This window comes from Scaptodrosophila lebanonensis, unplaced genomic scaffold (genome assembly GCF_003285725.1).
Source record: "Scaptodrosophila lebanonensis strain 11010-0011.00,11010-0021.00 unplaced genomic scaffold, SlebRS2 tig00000024-arrow-pilon, whole genome shotgun sequence".
Taxonomy (NCBI): Eukaryota; Metazoa; Arthropoda; class Insecta; order Diptera; family Drosophilidae; genus Scaptodrosophila; species Scaptodrosophila lebanonensis.
Window position 1 is genome coordinate 4430410 of NW_022060538.1, and position 15247 is coordinate 4445656.

A 15247-nucleotide genomic window follows, 5' to 3' on the forward strand; every position below is an offset into this window, starting at 1 on the left:
GTGTATCTCAGCTGTTTACGATATCCGATAGGTTGTGACAGCCCTGGTGCCGGCAAACAGTTGATTTTTATCGCGTCTGTTGTTTAACAATTCGCGTGATTTATACAAACTTTTCAAAATGCCGAAGAATTCTGGTGGCGGCAATCGCAATAACAATCCTCAGCGCAAGCGCAACTATCAGCTGGATGAGCAGAATCCTGTGGTGCAGGCATTTCGTAGCTATGCCAGCGAGTTAGACAGCAAACATGATCGCCACGAACGCATTTTAAAGGTGGAAATTTGTTTATGGAAAAGACACTATTTCAAGTTCTTAAATTTTTTTTTTTTTACAATTCTATTAAAGCTAAGCCGAGACATTACCATTGAGTCGAAGCGCATTATTTTTTTATTGCATTCTATCGATCCGCGTAAGCAGAACAAGGAGAAGGTGCTAGAAGAAGCAAAAGAGCGCCTAACAAAACTGATTAATGTAAACTTTCGTGCTGTGGCTAATGAACTGCGTGGTCAAGATGTATACCAATTTCGAGCAGCCTACTCACCAGGACTGCAAGAGTTCATCGAGGCCTATACCTATATGGAGTACTTGCACAGCGAGGACGGTAGCGAGACGGTCAAGACAATATCTGACTGGGAAGCACTGCAGACCATAATGCAGTATGAAGATCCTAGTACTAAAGATGATCAGCGTGTAGAGCAGACTGTAGAGGGAACTGTGAACGAGCAGCCGGCTGCGAAGGCTGATGGGACTCAAAAGTTCCATTTTTTTGTCGATCCCAATGAATACATATTGGGTGTTTCCGACCTGACGGGAGAGTTAATGCGTCGTTGTATAAATTCACTTGGCAGCGGCGACACTGACACTTGCATGGTGACATGCCGCGTCCTGCAACAGTTCTATACAGGGTATGTGGAGATTGCTCTGTAGAATATTCTTAACATATTTATATTTCTAGTTATATTAGCCTGAATTGTCAACGTGCTCGGGAACTCTGGCGCAAGATTGCAGTTATGAAGCAGAGCCTTCTTAAGGCCGAAAACGTATGCTATAATGTAAAGGTACGTGGTGGTGAGGCCGCCAAATGGGGATCTGTTTTCGATCAAAAGCCCGCTGAAGACGTTGATGAGGGATTTTATTAAAAATAAACTTTGTAACTTGTAACAATATTCATATTAATAGCTTCATACTCTCATTAAAAATATGTAATATAACAACTAATCAAATTCGTCTGAGTTTATACGCTGGCTATCAAACTCCAGCTCTTCTTCATCTACATCATCATTGTCATTATCTGCCTTGGGATTATACTCCTCATCAGTGTCAGCATCAAAGGGATCCTCTGACCCTTCGGAGTCGGAGGTGTTAATATCGTTGGTGCTACATGGCTGTTGACGACGACGCTGTCGCAAACGGTTACGGATATTCTGCGCAGAATCAACTATAATGTCCTTTAAGCGCTGTACATTAAACTTAATCCGCTTACTTACAATCTGGCGGATGGGAATACTGTTGAAAATGCACTGGATTGCGACGGTAACACGAGTTACCAAAAGAACAGGGCGGTGTGCCTAAAGGCGGTGCCGGAAAACTTGGACGCCGATAATCAGAGTCGCCGGGATGGGCTTCCGCAGAGCGATGCGCAGGATTACGCCTGAAAACATGTATAATTGAGGTGGTAGGAAAAACTTATTTAGTTATATCTTACCTGTAGCAACGTACGCCAAAACGACACGATTGCCGAAGGTTTGTCGAAGTGGACGTCACGGTGGAATCTGCAGGCAGCTGTGTATTATTGGCAACTGGTTCAGCTTTGACGTCGACACTCCCCACCGTAGGTTCTGTTTTCACACTGACTGGGAGATCGCTGGACACACCAGTCGCGGTGCTGTTGCTTGGGCCGTCTGCAGGCATGTTGCTGTCCGACTCATCAGTTTTCTCTTGCTTAATTACAGCTGCTGTGCCCATCTCGCTTGGTTCGATGTTGGAACTAATAGTTGCAGTTTCAGGCAAACATTCATTCTCGTCTTGCGGTTCTGTTTTGATAGCAATCAGATTTGTTTCATCGTTGTTTAATCCCGATCTTAACCGCTTGCAGCAACTTTGTTCTGTAGTATTAATTTCATTTTCAGCATCGTTGTCGATGTCGGCAGATATTTTCCTTTTAACACTTCCTTCAGATCCGGCTGCCTTCGCTTCGTTGGAGATGCTTTCATTTTCACTTTCATTTACATGGTCCATGCTTTTTTGGCTTTACCCACACAAATATTGAACATAAACTTGTACTATTGGGAGCCCAAAATATCCAACGAATATGTATGTATGTAGTTTAATTTCAAAACTACGAATTTCAGTCTTCTATTTCACAACAAAACAAAAAATGCAGTGCAGCACTGCTTAACCGCATTTTTGCGTTTTCCTACACTATTTATATGTATGAAATGCATTTGTTTGATTAACATGGCGCTGGCATTATTTTGATGTTGTAAATTTCGATCATGGTTGCCTCTTTAGAAACGCTGTATTTTATTTGCTCTTACCAAAATATTTGTTTAAGAAAGATGTACCAACCGAATTCCCTTGTCTAGAAGTAATGAAGAAAAATGTACATACATACATACATGTTTATACGTACATCCGAGTCTAAAATATACATATCATGAAATGTTTATGTATTACGTATGTTTGTATAAATATACATAAATAGTATCCATATATTAGTTTCCATATAATTGGTGTCAATTCATTGATAATTCCTTGTATTTATTTAATATTATGTTAACTACCTGTTTTTACAATAAAATTCACTTAAGCGCATTTTTTGCCTATTCTTAGACTATACATACATTACGTACGTAAATATTTGTTTTTGTGGTTAATGTATTTCATTTATTCTTCATTTTCTTTACTATTATTAATTTTTCTGTTTTGTGTGGTTGCTTCTAAAAGCACCTGCGTTATTTTGTCCTTAATAATTTCAACTTTTTCACTATTTATCTGACGCAGTCGATCTGCTACAAAATCGCCGAAAACTTGCGCAGGATCAGATTTTCGGCTTATAATGGATATAGCCTTGGTAAAAATATCTTGATTGCAGATGCTAATCTGTTCCTCATTGACTGGACAAAAAAATGGATCTGATTGTTCGTCTTCGTAGAGAACTGATTGCTCCTTTTCCTGTTTAGGTGGTTTTTTTATTAGGAGGTGACTTATGCTGCTGTAAGTGTCCTCGTCGGAGCTGGTCTGCAATCAAAGATGAATCGTTATTGGAGTACATACATATTAGTACGAGCTTACTAGATCGCTTGTTTTCATTTGTACAGGCGCTAAATCAAAAGGTTTTTGGTCGACTTCAAAGCGAGGTGCGCCACCACGTCTGCTTTTTAGATGCTTCTGTGTAATGGCATGGGCGCGCAAGTCGGATATTTTTGTTTTTAAACCGCAATTGCAAGAGCTGCAGTATGCTCTATAAGGATCTTGGGGGTCTCTGCGTAGCCATCCTTTAAATTCTGGCATTTGTAACCAAACATCACGCAATCGTTGTTTATATACTTTCATATTTGTTGCAAACGATAGAAACAATGAATTGGTTACTAGATCTAGATATGGCAAACCTTCGATGTACAAACTATCGATATTTTTTTTGAATATGAATGCATTTGGTCAAAGTGCATCATATAACGCCTTTCAACACTGAGCACTAATAAAATTAACAGCTAGCGCTACGCTCTTATTGTGATTTATAGCTACCTTCGAACAACGCGATAAACCGCTCTTAATCGGGCACGGGGCGTTGTTTCTAGATTATTTCGAACTTGACAACTATTGCGAGAAGTTGTGTCATTGTAAAGTACTTGAAACATATTGAACACAATGGCTTCTTATAAAATGGGTCCCCAAACTTATGCAGTGCCGATGTCTTTATTTAAGCATAATAGGGAGAGATCGTGCACTGCGCTTCTAGAGAACCTGGACAAATGCTTGAAATCCCCATATGCTCTTCTTGAGGGTGGCAAGGACTTAAGTCTATATAACACGGATGTGGAGTACGTGTTCCGACAGGAATCATACTTCCAATATCTTTTTGGAGTCAAAGAGCCAGGCTGTTATGGTTTGCTGGACATAAAGAAGTCGCGTGCTATACTCTTTGTACCTAGATTGCCGGAGGAATACGAGACTTGGATGGGACCCCTGCTCACGTTGGAGCATTTTAAAACGATGTACGAAGTCGATGAAGTACATTTCGTTGATGAGCTGACTACCTTCCTGGGAAAAGTTCAGCCGGACTTGATACTGACGCTAAGCGGTACAAATAGTGATAGCGGACTTACTATGCAACCTCCTGAGTTTGAGGGAAAAGATAAATATGTAACCAACTGCGACATACTATACCCCATTCTATCGGAATGCCGCGTCATCAAATCGGCCGAGGAGATTGAAGTCTTGCGGTACGTTGCAAAAGTTTCTTCGGATGCGCACATAAAGGTAATGAAATTTGTGCGCCCCGGTCACATGGAATATGAGGCAGAGGCGGTATTTCTGCACCATGCATATGCTGTGGGCGGCTGCCGACATGCATCATATACATGCATTTGTGGAAGTGGCACAAATTCGGCAATTCTGCACTATGGCCATGCTGGGGCACCCAACAATCGACCAATTCAAAGTGGTGATATGTGCTTGTTTGACATGGGAGCAAACTACTGCGGCTACGCTGCTGATATCACATGTAGTTTTCCGGCAAATGGCAAGTTTACAGAAGACCAAAAGTTCATCTACAATGCTGTTCTGGATGCACGAAACGCTGTGATGCAAAGCGCACGTGATGGTATCTCTTGGGTTGATATGCACAAGTTGGCGGGCAAAGTCTTAATGCAACGCCTTAAGGACGGTGGGATGCTGAAGGGTGATGTAGATGAAATGCTAGCAGCTGGACTTTCTGGCGTCTTTCAACCGCATGGCTTGGGTCATTTGATTGGTTTGGATGTGCATGATGTGGGCGGGTATTTACCCAAGGAACCGGCTCGTCCCAAAGAGGCTTGGATCAGCAAGCTGCGTTTTGCTCGTATTTTGAGAGCGGGCATGTATGTAACTATAGAGCCAGGCTGTTATTTCATTAAACGCCTAATGGATCAAGCTCTGGCCGACCCCCAACTGAGTAAATTTATTAATATCGAGGTGTTTGAACGTTTCCGTGGATTTGGCGGTGTTCGAATTGAAGACGATGTCTTAATAACAAAGGACGGTACGGAGAATTTTGCGATTGTGCCGCGCACTATAGAGGAAATTGAAAAGGCCATGGCCTCCGCCTGAAAAAATAAATTGCAATCTTTTATACAATATGATTTTGCATGTATTAATATCCATATATTTGTTTATTACTATTAAATAAAATAAAATGTCATAGGCATTGTTTTTGAAATGGTATGCTTTATTTATTGAACACTTTGAAATCATGTTTTCTATGGTTTCTATTTTTAGACAAACAGATATTAGTTATCAAAGAAAATATCGAATTGTTTAAACACATATACGGCTATAGTATGGTATGTATGTATATGCATTCGTGTTGTTTGTTCTTAATTATCTACATGTATACGTAGTTTGACTGCTAATTTGTTGTATAAAAAGTTTTGATATAATTAATAAAATTCAAAACTTGAAGTTTTAAAATGCCAAGCTAACCTAAGTCGAGCTTAAGCGGTCATAATGGAGATACAATTTTAGTCGTTAAATCAGTTTAAAAATTTGCCAAATCAAAACTAATTCAATCTCAAAAAACAAATATATCGATACGTAAATGTTACAATTAGCGATTTTTACGCAATTAACTCAATTGGGAGTAGGCCTTAAGTAAAAGCTCCACAACTATACAAACAGCTGGCGACGGAACATTACAACAAATATTTATCCATCGTTTTTCTTCTTTTGTATTAAATTCATAGGTATTTTTATCCAAATAATAGGTACAAAATTAAAATTTTTTTATGAAGTTAGTTGATGTTTTTTCATTATTTTGAAGTATGTTTCTAGTTTTTAAATAGACAAAATGTTTATCACAATTTTGAATATTTGCATTAAACACATTTTTAGATGCACTTTTTTTTAAGATTTAAATTAAGTGTTAAAACATATATGCTGAATGTTAAGTTCATGATTATTGGGTTTCACACAAATTTAATTTCATTTAACCCAAACTAATGAAAACTTCATTTGGTCGATATTTACAAACACCAAAACTAACTTATAATTCAAGTAAGCAAATAAGTGTACATACATATATATTTGAGGGTGTGTACGTGTGAGTGCATATAGATACGGTTATGTAGGTGTATGTGTGTACGCACATAATTTAGTGCTGCCGACATTTTGAACTTAATCTAACGCTATTCACTTTTAAACTTTCACAAACTTTTTCTAAACAAAAATATAGTTAAATATGAATGTGAGCCTAATCAATAGCCATATTTGTATGACCTTTGCATAACTGAGAGAGTTACATATAATTTATAGATACAAGCAGCTCCTGCATGTGAGGGAAAATGATGAAAATATTACCACTTCAATAACGAGAAAGTTTAAAATTTCAATGCGAACTTAATCAATCTGCTGTTTCGCCTCCGTAATCAGAGCCAAAAGGCCATCCAACTTTAGATCCTTAAAACGTGCACAGTGGTTTATAAGAGGCTGAATTGCATCTGACTCAATAGCTGCTGAAATGGTCTGAGTTTGAATGGTTCTATTGAGACAGGTTGCCACCTGTGCGAGAAACTCCCGCCACTTCTCTCTGCTCTCGTCACTTAATGACTTGTCATCGCAGGCCACGTAAATCGCCTCTGAGCGCAAAATCAAGCAAATAAGCGATAAGATGCCAAACTATAATAATGAGAGGTGAGTTAGCTTTGTGTTACTCAATCAGTTAGTGCATTAGGCTTAACATACCCGGGTGCAGAATATGCCTGTCAACTTCTTGTCATTCAGTGTGATTGCAGCCGAAATATTAACAATTGTCTCGAAGTCTGACTCATGTATGTGCTTCTTGAATTCGGGATACAGAGCGTATAGACAACCTTCAATGTCATCGCGATCTTTCTTCACAACATTCTGTAGTGAGCAGAATACTCCTGCCCAAACAGTCCATCGCAAGCTCTGATCGGAAATGAAGGGCATGACGCGACGTAATAAGATCTATATTGTGTGGGGGAAAGAAGAAAACAGTCCTATTAGTAATTTATGGAAAGTTAGGTTTAAAAAAAATGACTTTAATGACTTTTTTTAAAAATTAAAAAAACGGTAATTGATCCCGTGCAGTATTTTGGATTTCTCATGCAAAATGTCCCTGTAAAACAATCGAACAACATTCGAAGTAAGGACCACACCATTAAAAATTAATAAATATTCCTCTGAACTTCTACGTACCTTGCCCTTTCGAACGTTCATCATTGAAACGACTTTTTCAAAAGTTAGACCTGCTTTCAGTTTGTTCACCAGCACTGTCCGAGGCTCAATCTCATAGTTGAATTTATTTTTAAGCGCCGGATTCATCGTTTGTGGGTTTGCACTTTCGGCTGCACGTTCCTCGGGGGTTTTGTGGGCCATCTCAAGCTGTTCTAGTGCAGCTATACGTTCGCTTTCCTTCTTCTTCTTTAGAACTATCGTGGCCATTACTTGCGGATTTTCCAAGTCTTCCAGTTTCAGTAGATAGCGATAAAGGGTTTCGATATGAAGTAAAATGTGACGCGACTTCCGGAAATTGGTCGGTGTTACTTCATTGACAACTGGTAGCAGAGGAGTGCTAGCCGTGGGCCTTTTGTCGGTATTAAGTCCTGCAGACGCAGATCCAGATGACGAGTCTATTGTGCTCGTTTCGCTGCCCATGATATCGGCATCAATTATCTTGCGTGGAGCTGTTACACTGCCGTATTGAAGTTTACCTAGAGAGTTTTCAAATTTCAATGGGGAAAACATATAGTTGGGCAATGGCGTAGAGCTGGTATTGTTTGACGTAGTGCTGTTGGTAGTATTCTCAGAGTTACGTCGCTCACGATGCTGACCATTGCGTGCACCATTCTTGTTGCCCAATTGCACAAGAATTAGCTGTGCATGACCTCGTGGTTGAGTCAATGGATGGTTCAATTGGTTGTCCTTATGCGCCTGACTGTGACGTAATTGTCCGTTCTTCATGGCCTTGCGCTCTCTGTACACCGTATAGTAGTAGTCGTCAATGTAGGGCGTATCAGTGTTCAACTGTGATAACTGAATGCCGATCAACCAATGTTTGTCCCGCGTGCTCATTAGATTTGCATATTCATCGTATTCATCTTGCGGTAAATTGCCATTCGCTCCGATGCCACCACCGCCCTCGGCACGACGATTGTGCTGTTGTCTAGAACGATCGCCGGATATGGATCCGGAGCGCATTTGCTGTTGCTGGTGCTGTTGTTGGCGTGCAACAGCCGCTGCATTCTGCAGCAGAGGATGATTTTGTTGTATTTCCTGTACAAGCCGCATGCTGAACATATTGTGCATGGCATTGGGTTGCTGTTGTTGAATAAGCAAATTATTTGCTGCTTGAAGTGGATGTGGAGGCAGTCGTGCCTGTTGAACGGGCTGCATAAATGCCGCAGGGTGCATGCCAGCGGCTCGCATTGCATTGAAGCTCGGATGCATGGCGAAATTGTTCAGGGCTGTGGGTAGGTGTGGATTTGGCAGTGGTCTCTGATTGCCGGCAAGTGGGAAATTGGGCGGCAAGTTACCATGCTGATTCAGCAAAGGATGTTGCGGCATGTTTGGTGCGAGACCGGGGGGATAGATGAATCCAGGTGGCACACGATTCCCAGCCATGCCATTTAACTGCTGTTGTGTGGGCGTGGGCATTAGACCAGGAAGCTGATGAGCACCATGAAAACCTAAATTTGCCCTGGGTGGCGATGTTTGTGGTGCGGGCAAGAAGCCAGGAGGTGCTGCAATAGAAAGATTTTGTTAAACAACGTCGAGAAGTTGAAGGATCATGCCATACCCTTGTGCTGCAGCGGTTGGGATTTTTGAATCAGTTGCTGCTGCTGGGATTTTTGCAATTGCTGCGGTGTAGGTGTACCTACCGCATGTTGTCGATTAGCAAGATTGAAAACATCAAAGATTTCTTGCTCTGTTAATGGTTGCTGTTGCTGCTTTTGTTGCAATTGTTGAGGCTGCTTGGGTATTGCTTGTTGTATGATCAGGTTACGTTCAATATCCTCAAGAGTAGAGATTTTGGGTGCCTGAGCTGATGATGGTATGGGCGGTACTCCAAAATTGGCATTGGTCTCTTGAACCTGTTTTAACGGTACGTGCCCTTGGAACATGTTCGGAAAAGTTTCTCTCAAAATTTGCTGATTATGTCCAAACGGCTGTGATGACCACACAGTCGAATCGAGATTAATCCGATTGCTGGCATTACCTCCACCAATGTTTTCAGATTCACCAAAGAACGATACATCAACATCGTCTAGTTTCATGGACGAGAGATTTAACTCAAAATCGGACTCGCTTATATTGCGTTGTACACGAAATTGATTCTTGAATGGTGCTGGGGTTGAGCCACTTGACGAGGGGGCCGAAGAAAGCGGATGTTTGAAAGCGCTGTTGCAACTATAATCAGTTGAATCGGCACCGACAGTGCTGCCGCCTTTTTTGCGAGCTTGTTCCCCCTTTCCGCCGAGCCGCACCAGCGTTTCATGGGCCTCTTCCCAATCACCATTAATCGCTGAGCCAAATGTTTCATCATTAAGGGCGTCATATTCCTCTTCCGGTGGTTCTGCAATACGCCCTCCTCCGCCATCGTCATCCTGCAACAAACAACAAATTTATATTGAAAGTTTAGCGTATCTGTAATGCCTTTCAATTTCATTTGTGTGTGGCAGGCTTGGTGCTGCGTATGATTGGGGGGCTTTCATGACAAACAGTGCTTCATGAAAATGAGCTGGGACTGCCGGAAAGTCCCATTTTTGCGGGCTTTTGACATTCCTGGGCTTTCGTGATGATTGCAAAAGTACTTGCTTACCGGTATAGTTGTATCAAATCCGAAAAACGAGTCGTCCATTTATAAAAAAAATATCATGACTAGTCACCTCACTTCAGAGATGCTTTTCGACATATATAAGCGAATCGCCAACTCGCGTTTACCAATCGTTGGCTAAGAGTTAGAGATGACAATTACGCTCATATCAATGTAGATGTATTAACTATGGTTGGAAGCAGCAGTCAAAGAGTACATTTCAATTGGTTAATATTCAAAATATATATATAAATCTATAAGTTCTGATTATAATTCATAAATTCTTGACTCGGTAAGACTTATCGAATTTTGAAATGTGTATAACCGATAAAAACAAATTCTCACTATCTAGTTCGATATAAATAATGTCGCAAGCAGTGACTGTGGAGAAGAAAGAAGAAGAGTATTAGTCGAATTGTTTTGTTTGTAAAATCGTATCCTACAATAGTTTCCTATCATTTATCTCCGTTTTAAGCAAGTCATAAGTTTTGTAATAATAGTGAAGTATTTTAGAACTCCTGCTTCGCCTGCTTATCTAATAAAAGTAAGTGAGTAGTATTGCTTGGACTCTAGTTTCTTAAGTACATGTGCTTGGGTCTGCATTTTTGCGCCTTTAAGATGGGGTGGATGTACAGCTTATGGTGCAAGGAATTTGTTAGAGTCCGTAAACGCATGGCATAGTAAAATTCAATTTTAATGCATATTAACACATACATAATTTGCAGAAATTATATAGACCATTTCTTTGTTTTGAATTTGGACCGTACGCCTATCGGCATTTTACTTGGACATGAACGAAAAGAATACATCTAGTTTTAACAGATTCGATAGTAATGCAAGCATGAAGAGAAAAACCAGCGAAATATGGTCGCTATTTCGGCCAGTGGATGATACATTTGCAGTCTGCAGCATATGTAAAGCAAAACTCTCATACAGAACTACAACAACAAATTTGAGCAAACACCTTCAACGAATGCACCCGACATGCGATTTGCCAAATAACCACTCGCGATACTCCTTTATACCAAATAAAAGTTATAATCAAAGGTATGAGACATGCATATTATGAAACACAAAAAGAGTAAATGAATGATTCTAATTCGTATTTTACAGGGGCAAACATAGAAACCCAGCACAAGAGAAACGTATAGCCGAATTCGTGAAAGCACATCCACTCACATTACTAAAGCCAACAAGGGAAAATAGAAAAGAATTTGAACTACTTTGGGATCAACTGTCAGCAGAATTAAATAATCTCGGACCGCCAGAGAAGGACGTTTCTTCATGGAAGAGGGTAATATGCTCGATAAAATTTGCTAAAATTGAATAGAGACTAATAAGCGGCGATACCATTTTAGGCCTTAAAAGATTGGAAGATTATTTTAACCAGGAAATTGCAAAAAAGTCCATTCAAAAGTGAAGGTAGACCACTGAATGCAGCTGAGCAAACGTTAGTACGGCTGTGGCGCCTTAACGAAGATATATCGCACATAGTTAAAGAAGCATCTTCTGAGGATGATTACATAGAAACATCAAATGACGGTCATAATTCATTTGATATAGATATAGACGATATGGTGATCGAGGACTATTACGAGGATGTACAACTGGACTCACCGTGTGAGCAGGAAGACTCGAAAATAACTATATGCATTGATCCATTATCCGAGAAAGCTCGGAAATTGAATAATAAAGTCGCATTGGATCTTCCTGCAGATGACGTTATTGAAAAAATTAACCAAAAAATTAGCGCGGTAAATGATGCAACGAATAAAACACAACTGGCTCTTAAGGAATTTTGTGGTCTTTACAAGGAAAAGCTGCTCGAGGACAAACGCCATCATTTAGCAATGGAGAAAATATTAACAGAAAAAAACGAATTAAAACAAAAACTCTTGGAAATCGAGCAACAAAAGCTGTTATTAAGATAAAAACTTATTTAGGCAAAGAGTAACCAATTTTTGTTTGATGTACCTTACTTTGTTCATAAAGCACCGGTATAAATATTACATATTTCTAATAAATACATTTTCATTTAATTTTGACAACCAGTCTGTCATTTTATTTAAGCCTCTGCTGGCCAATTGAGCAAGTCCTATCGATATATTTATGAAGGCAATCGATTTGCATTTTTAAGTATTTACAACACTTGTGTATTAGCATCACACGTCCGAATCAGTGTGTGATTGTAGCCCTCGTATAATAATTACTTTTTTGCTTTGTTGATGAGCTATATTTGTATATATATTTAACGAAATGTCAGTGCGCAAACACAGGAATGGGATACAGGATAAGCTTATAGCTGATTTTTTAAAAAAATTCCCCCTTTTATTGCGTGTGCCACCTAGGGAAAAACGTAAGGCATCTGATTTACTGTGGCAACGGTTAGCTTCGGAATTAAACACTCACGGCCCGCCCAAGAAAGATGTGCCGGCTTGGAAAAAGGCAAGAAGAAGGAATATTTATTTACGGCTTTTGCCAATTTGAACACATTTTTATTATAGACTTTAGCCGATTTGAAGAAGTCCATTCGACTGAAACTCGAGCGGAACCAAAACGGGTTTGCAGACAGCAGTGCACAAGTTCCATTGACGTCGCATGAGGAGACATTGGCCAGCCTATGGGGATTATATGATAACGTTGCAGAAACTAAAACGAGTACGACATTTGAGGACGATCAGCAAGATAGCAGTACATATAATGAAGAGGATGTTGATGTTAACATGACCCAGGACACGGATGCACACGATGATTATGATATTGATAATTTCATGGGATCATCTTTTGAGCCCGAAGTTCCCAAAGTAGAACCTGATGTGGATCCTATTTTCCTGCAGGCATATGAACGGCCTATACCAAAACGACGATCCAGCCAGTTAGAGGATTCGCTGGTAAAAATAAGTAAAAAAATTAACTTGATTAATGATGCTACAACTAGAACCCAATTGGCGCTCAATAAATTTTGCGCACTTTATGAAGAAAAAATATTAGAGGATAAGAGACACCATTTGGCCATGGAACAGTTAAAATCTGAGAAAAACGAATTGAAGAGAAAACGCTTAGAGCAGGATCGGAGAAAATATAATAAGCCCTAGCTTGCTACTAAATTGAAATAATCTCAGTAGTAAGACATATTTCTATTACCGTATAATTATGTATGTTTGTTTATACTAGTTTATAAGATACAATCGTAGTATATTCACATCTGAGTATATTTTCATGGTTATCAACGAATTACTTTTGATTCTGACAAAACTATGCTGGGTGAGCTAATATTTTAAATAATTTACATGTCTTTAAAAAATGTATTTTATTAAAAATGTTAAAGCTTATGATTCTAAATGTTGATGAAATTAAAAATTGTATCAATAAAAATGTGAATTAATGCATCATGAATGCACTTTAAAATCTTTGCCGAATATCTTTATAAAATACTGTATTACAGAATAGGGACCCACCCAATGCTTGCTGTGATAGCAAGCAACGTTATCTCACAGTTACAGTTTACCTATTAAAGCCATTCTAATGAACGGACATACATATTTGTATATCTAATTATAATTATTATTTATTAGTCTACATATGAGATGTGGCAAAGTTCCATTTGTATCTATGCTTATACAGTGCTGTGCAGTACATACATATGTACATACTTGAACCAAAGCAGCAGAGTTATAACAAGAGAGAACGCTACAGTCGAGCAAGCCCGACAGTAAAATAGACTGTACTCTCCACAAAAAAGAAAAATAAAAAAAATTTTAGTTTAACAGTATACATTTACATCACGTGCCTATGCGTGTATGTATGCAGCACAAAGTTGAACCAAAGCAGTAACAACAACAACAGCTGGGGGCAGCGCTGCCGGCGGAGCTGCAGGCAGCGATGTTACTTATGGCTATAACTTTCTTCAGAATTGACCTATCATGATGAAACTTGGCACACGGACATATAAGCACTAACAGGATGAAACTACCAAAATTGATTTCAAAATACGGAAGTTATACGAAAATACGAATTGCGGGGGAGTGGAGGGTGTATCAGAATAAAAACACAAACTCGATCTGCCTAGGGCTTAAGGGGAACCTCAATGCCAAGTTTGGTTATCCTAGCTATTGTACTTGCTGAGATCGTTGCGCTCATACAGACAGACGGACGGACATAGCTACATCGACTTGTCTTGTCATCCTGATCAATAATATATATACTTATGGGGTCTGCCACGCCTCCTTCTGTGTGTTACATACATTCGCACAAAATAAGATGTCCAACTATGGTTTTCTACTCTCTTATACTTTTCCAGGTTGTTACGTTCATATAGACGAGAAGACAGATGTACATGTTGCATGCATTCTAACTTTATAGGTGAAATAGATATTTCTATCGTTAATAGTTAGCCAGTTGTTTATTCACTCATAGGTACAAAAGTAATAAATGGTAATATTTCATATTGCTTAGGGTCTTTGTTATTAAGAGTTTGTATATCTACATATAAGATTATTACCTGCAATTTTTGTACCACCTAATTCTTGTGTGGTTCTTCGTTTTTTGTTTGTCCTAGCAGGGTGATGTGAATGAAATTACTCTCGCTAGGGCTAACATTTTCGGAGCTTGTTTCTTTATTGCTTGCTTCGGTGGTCTTCATATTTGCGGTATCATATTGATCGCTCTCAATTGGATCTGAATTTTTCATTACCGAACTCTCCGTGATTTCTGTACCAACTGAAAGCTCTGTAGAATCTGTCGCATCATTAGCTATTGTGGGCGTACTTTCGGCCATTGCCTCTGTCGTCGTCGCAATCAGATCTACCTTTGAAGTTGTTGTTTCTATTAAAGCTACAGCCGACACTTCTGTGTTGAGCGGCATTGACTCGGTTATCTCCGGTGCTTCATCTAATTTCGTTGTTGAGGTTGGTGTTGGCGGAGTAACTGGCTTGTTACTGCTGTCTCTTGCTGGCTGGAAGTTTGTAGAACTGGTTGTCGCTATTGGCGCTTTTGTTGATCCATTATATGATGAATTCAAAATCGACTTGATTGTCGTGACTGTTGTTGGTTTTCTTTTTGTATTTTCAGAGATTGCTTCACTGATTGGTGTTTTTGTTTTGTATTTCTCTTCAGTAAATTCCTTCATATTCGCCAGTTTATTCTCTTCGTTTGTGTAATGTTGAGCAGAAATGTTGTCCAGCTCTTTTGCTGGCGAGGTGGGCTTAGTTAATGGA

At 39.5% G+C, this 15247-nt stretch overlaps 7 protein-coding genes across 8 annotated transcripts; 4 read left to right on the forward strand and 3 right to left on the reverse strand.

Moving 5' to 3' along the window:
* Window positions 1-118: 118 nt before the first annotated feature.
* On the forward strand, window positions 119-1216 carry LOC115620375 (translin-associated protein X). The gene is made up of 3 exons (XM_030513581.1): window positions 119-271; window positions 344-903; window positions 954-1216. The coding sequence occupies exons 1-3, from the start codon at window positions 119-121 to the stop codon at window positions 1135-1137; spliced, it is 897 nt and encodes a 298-aa protein (XP_030369441.1). The 3' UTR covers window positions 1138-1216.
* LOC115620373 (aprataxin and PNK-like factor) lies at window positions 1114-2422 on the reverse strand. 2 transcript variants are annotated; one of them, XM_030513578.1, is made up of 3 exons: window positions 1704-2422; window positions 1486-1649; window positions 1114-1436 (listed from the first exon to the last, which is right to left on the reverse strand). In XM_030513578.1, the coding sequence occupies exons 1-3, from the start codon at window positions 2234-2236 to the stop codon at window positions 1213-1215; spliced, it is 921 nt and encodes a 306-aa protein (XP_030369438.1). In that variant the 5' UTR covers window positions 2237-2422; the 3' UTR covers window positions 1114-1212. The 2 variants fall into 2 exon arrangements, with proteins under 2 accessions (XP_030369438.1, XP_030369439.1); XM_030513579.1 differs by having other exon boundaries at window positions 1288-1422.
* A 294-nt stretch (window positions 2423-2716) lies between these two features.
* Window positions 2717-3553, reverse strand: LOC115621501. The gene is made up of 2 exons (XM_030515169.1): window positions 3293-3553; window positions 2717-3238 (listed from the first exon to the last, which is right to left on the reverse strand). Exons 1-2 carry the CDS (start codon window positions 3551-3553, stop codon window positions 2885-2887), a joined length of 615 nt encoding a protein of 204 aa, XP_030371029.1. The 3' UTR covers window positions 2717-2884.
* Window positions 3554-3727: 174 nt separating this feature from the next.
* On the forward strand, window positions 3728-5417 carry LOC115620385 (xaa-Pro dipeptidase). Its single transcript, XM_030513593.1, has one exon. The coding sequence runs from the start codon at window positions 3869-3871 to the stop codon at window positions 5306-5308; it is 1440 nt and encodes a 479-aa protein (XP_030369453.1). The 5' UTR covers window positions 3728-3868; the 3' UTR covers window positions 5309-5417.
* Window positions 5418-5909: 492 nt separating this feature from the next.
* On the reverse strand, window positions 5910-10166 carry LOC115620384 (protein PAT1 homolog 1). Its single transcript, XM_030513592.1, has 5 exons — window positions 10038-10166; window positions 9015-9822; window positions 7415-8958; window positions 6938-7183; window positions 5910-6871 (listed from the first exon to the last, which is right to left on the reverse strand). Exons 1-5 carry the CDS (start codon window positions 10074-10076, stop codon window positions 6593-6595), a joined length of 2916 nt encoding a protein of 971 aa, XP_030369452.1. The 5' UTR covers window positions 10077-10166; the 3' UTR covers window positions 5910-6592.
* A 290-nt stretch (window positions 10167-10456) lies between these two features.
* Window positions 10457-12023, forward strand: LOC115621291. The gene is made up of 4 exons (XM_030514893.1): window positions 10457-10575; window positions 10757-11078; window positions 11145-11325; window positions 11390-12023. Exons 2-4 carry the CDS (start codon window positions 10822-10824, stop codon window positions 11960-11962), a joined length of 1011 nt encoding a protein of 336 aa, XP_030370753.1. The 5' UTR covers window positions 10457-10575; window positions 10757-10821; the 3' UTR covers window positions 11963-12023.
* A 226-nt stretch (window positions 12024-12249) lies between these two features.
* On the forward strand, window positions 12250-13294 carry LOC115621442. The gene is made up of 2 exons (XM_030515096.1): window positions 12250-12476; window positions 12536-13294. The coding sequence occupies exons 1-2, from the start codon at window positions 12288-12290 to the stop codon at window positions 13124-13126; spliced, it is 780 nt and encodes a 259-aa protein (XP_030370956.1). The 5' UTR covers window positions 12250-12287; the 3' UTR covers window positions 13127-13294.
* Window positions 13295-15247: the final 1953 nt, after the last annotated feature.